This window comes from Trypanosoma rangeli, assembly GCF_003719475.1.
Source record: "Trypanosoma rangeli strain AM80 chromosome Unknown Tra_15.4_contig_00887, whole genome shotgun sequence".
In the NCBI taxonomy this organism is placed as follows: domain Eukaryota; phylum Euglenozoa; class Kinetoplastea; order Trypanosomatida; family Trypanosomatidae; genus Trypanosoma; species Trypanosoma rangeli.
Window position 1 is genome coordinate 1 of NW_021706646.1, and position 2,860 is coordinate 2,860.

Here is a 2,860-nt window from a genome sequence, read left to right on the forward strand (position 1 = left end):
GTGTTGCTGTCAAGTTCAACCACCCACACAGCCATCGCGGTCTGAGCGGATCCGGCAGAAGGAGGGAAGGGAGTGAGCAGCGACCATCCAAAAATGTCGCGGCCCCGGTTTTACTTTGCGGCGCTGCTGCTTCTGTTCGCGCTGATATGCAGCAGCAGTTGGGCCGTGCTTGCCAAGGCGAACGTGGTCGGTCCGGGCCCAGGAGCAGGAGGAGGAGGAGGAGGCTCGTCTGGGGTGGCTCAGCCTGCGTCTCAGAGGTCACCCGGTACTTTAGTCACCGTTCCGTCCGTTGTTGAGGTGGATGGTGAGGTGGTCGCCATCGCGCAAGCTAACAGCGATGAAAATGTGAAAAGAAAGAGAGCGCTCCTGGCGAAGCTCGTTGAACCCGTTGTATCAGGTGCGCTCTGGGCACTCCCCGGCACCGGTGATACCTCAGTGATGCAAGATGCCATCAAGTTGCCGGAAGTGCCGTCAAGATGCCGGAGGACGTGGCGGAGAGGGAGTTCTACAACCCCACGCCAGTTGTGAATGGCAGTAAGATCTACCTTCTTTTCCAGAGTGAGAGGAATTCTGCGGAGGATGCTCGAATGACGAGTTGGATGTACCCCTGGCTCCTTGTTGGGGAAATTGAAAAGAATCAGCAGGAAAAGAAGACAATCAGTTGGAAGGCTCCCACCTTTAAGTCTGGGCTCAGTCCACCGCTGGAGGAATCGTTTCAGGCTTTTTTTCTTGGCGGTGGCGCGGGGATTGTGACGAAGAACGGTACGCTCGTATTTCCCGCAAATGCAGTGACGAAGGGGAACAAGGCGGTCTCGCTGATCATGTACTCCAGTAACCCGGAGAATGATTGGAGGGTGTCGCAGGGGATAACAACCGGTGAGTGCGTGGGTCCTGCCGTCGTGGAGTGGGGGAGCGGGAGACTTTTGATGATGACTGCGTGTGAGGAGGGCTACCGCAAGGTGTACGAGTCGAGCGATATGGGGAAGACGTGGGCGGAGGCGCTCGGGACGCTTTCACGCGTATGGGGCAACTCACTTGAGCGTGAGGGATCCGGCGATCAAAGTGGCTTCATCACCGCGACGATTGAAGAAAGGGACGTGATGCTCGTCACCCTGCCGGTGAATTTGAACGGCAGCGTAAGCGATCAACTCCATCTTTGGCTCACCGACGCCGCCCACATTGTGGATGTTGGGCCGATACCCAACGCAAATAAGCAGGCCGCCGGCAGTGCCCTGCTGTTTAGGGGCAAGTGAGGACCTGATCTCCTTGCAGGAATTGCGTTCAGTAGAAGTGAGTGGTGTTGTGGGGATGTCTGAGGGCCTTTACCTTGCGCACCTGACGGAGCAGCTGGAGCAGATAAAGAAGGTGGTGAAAACATGGAAGGAAGTGGATGCACGTGTCAAGCAGTTGTGCCTTCCAACGGAGGCTGGTGCAGCTGCCTCTCCTGGCGCGGGCTGCAACAAAGCGGTGCCCACTGAAGGGCTGGTTGGGTATTTGGCCGGCTCTTTTGCAGAGGGCCAATGGAAGGACGAGTACCTCGGGGTGAACGCCACTGTAATGAGTGGAGAACTGGCAAGCACGGAGGGGACTGGCAATGGGGGCGTGAGGTTCAAAGGGCGTGGTTCGTGGGCGGAATGGCCGGTGAGCAAACAGGGGCAGAATCAGCGGTACCACTTTGCGAACTACAACTTCACTCTTATGGCGACGGTGACGATCCACGCGGTGCCGGAGGCGGCCAACAGCCCAATTCCTCTGTTGGGCGTGAGGCTGAACGACAGCACTGTGCTTTTGGGTCTGTCGTACACGAAGGACAGGCAGTGGAGTGTGCTTTGCAAGGGCGGAAATGGAGGCGATCGCACCAGCACGTGGGAGCTAAATAAAAAATACCACGTGGCGATCGTGCGGGAGGGCGACAGCCAGGGCTCCGTGTACGTTGACGGCCAGCGTGTGGGGAGCTCACAAGCGGCACTGCAGTGCGAAACGAAGCCGTGCACGATCTCACACTTCTACATTGGCGGGGACGGCGGCGTCACAGAAGGGACAGCGAGCGATGTGAACCGTGTGACGGTGACGAACGTTCTGCTGTACAACCGCCCGTTGGGTGGCACGGAGATTAGTGCCCTTCACATGAGAAAAGTTTCCATTCCAGCACCGGAAGATGCGAAACCACAAGGCGGGGGTTCTGCTCGAGTTCAAGAAACTTCCAGTAACCATGCGAGCGACACTTCACCCCAAACCGTGCCGGAGTCTGCGCTCTCGTCGACTCCTCACAAGGCCGTGGCCACGGAGCGGAGGCCCTTGGAAAGGGAGATTGAGACTAAAATAGTGGCGCAACTGGAAGACAAACACGCGGATGGATGTGGCGGTGCGAAACAAGTGCTGCTGCCGCTGCTTCTGTTGGGCGTGTGGGCGTTTGCGGCACTGTGAGAAGTGTGCGGTCTCTGTGCGGGGCATGTGCGCCTTCTCCCGCACACACACACACACACCGCCGGGAATAAATTCCTCTTCACGGAGGACGATTAATTTTGTTTTGTTTTTATTGCGACCAGGGAGGACATGAGCTCGCAGCGGTCCACACCGCAGCCGCGCTCTGCCGCGTTCTCCTTTTTTTTTCTTTTTTCTTTTTTTCAATTATTCTCACTGTTTTTTGTTTTTGTTTTTTGTGGGAGTCGTTTGTAACGTCGTTTGTCGTTCGTTGTCCTCCGCGGACGGGGCGTGCTGCTGCCGCGTGTGCGTGTGGCTCGGGAGGCCGGGACTGCGCCAGCTGACGGTGACGAACGTCGTTCTGTGCAACCGTCCACTGCGTCCAGGCGAATTGCGGGGCCGTCTTTTTGAGGAATCGGAGGCCGGGTGGGATCGC

At 57.5% G+C, this 2,860-nt stretch overlaps 3 protein-coding genes across 3 annotated transcripts, besides 2 other annotated features; all 3 read left to right on the top strand.

Moving 5' to 3' along the window:
- Window positions 1-93: 93 nt before the first annotated feature.
- Window positions 94-528, top strand: TraAM80_10304 (uncharacterized protein; the record flags this gene model as incomplete). The annotated part of the gene is made up of 1 exon (XM_029386935.1): window positions 94-528. The coding sequence occupies one exon, from the start codon at window positions 94-96 to the stop codon at window positions 526-528; it is 435 nt and encodes a 144-aa protein (XP_029233203.1).
- A 59-nt stretch (window positions 529-587) lies between these two features.
- Window positions 588-1,253, top strand: TraAM80_10305 (trans-sialidase; the record flags this gene model as incomplete). The annotated part of the gene is made up of 1 exon (XM_029386936.1): window positions 588-1,253. The coding sequence occupies one exon, from the start codon at window positions 588-590 to the stop codon at window positions 1,251-1,253; it is 666 nt and encodes a 221-aa protein (XP_029233204.1).
- A 55-nt stretch (window positions 1,254-1,308) lies between these two features.
- TraAM80_10306 (trans-sialidase) lies at window positions 1,309-2,427 on the top strand (the record flags this gene model as incomplete). The annotated part of the gene is made up of 1 exon (XM_029386937.1): window positions 1,309-2,427. The coding sequence occupies one exon, from the start codon at window positions 1,309-1,311 to the stop codon at window positions 2,425-2,427; it is 1,119 nt and encodes a 372-aa protein (XP_029233205.1).
- A 42-nt stretch (window positions 2,428-2,469) lies between these two features.
- Window positions 2,470-2,486: a microsatellite.
- A 118-nt stretch (window positions 2,487-2,604) lies between these two features.
- Window positions 2,605-2,664: a microsatellite.
- The last annotated feature ends 196 nt before the right edge of the window (window positions 2,665-2,860 follow it).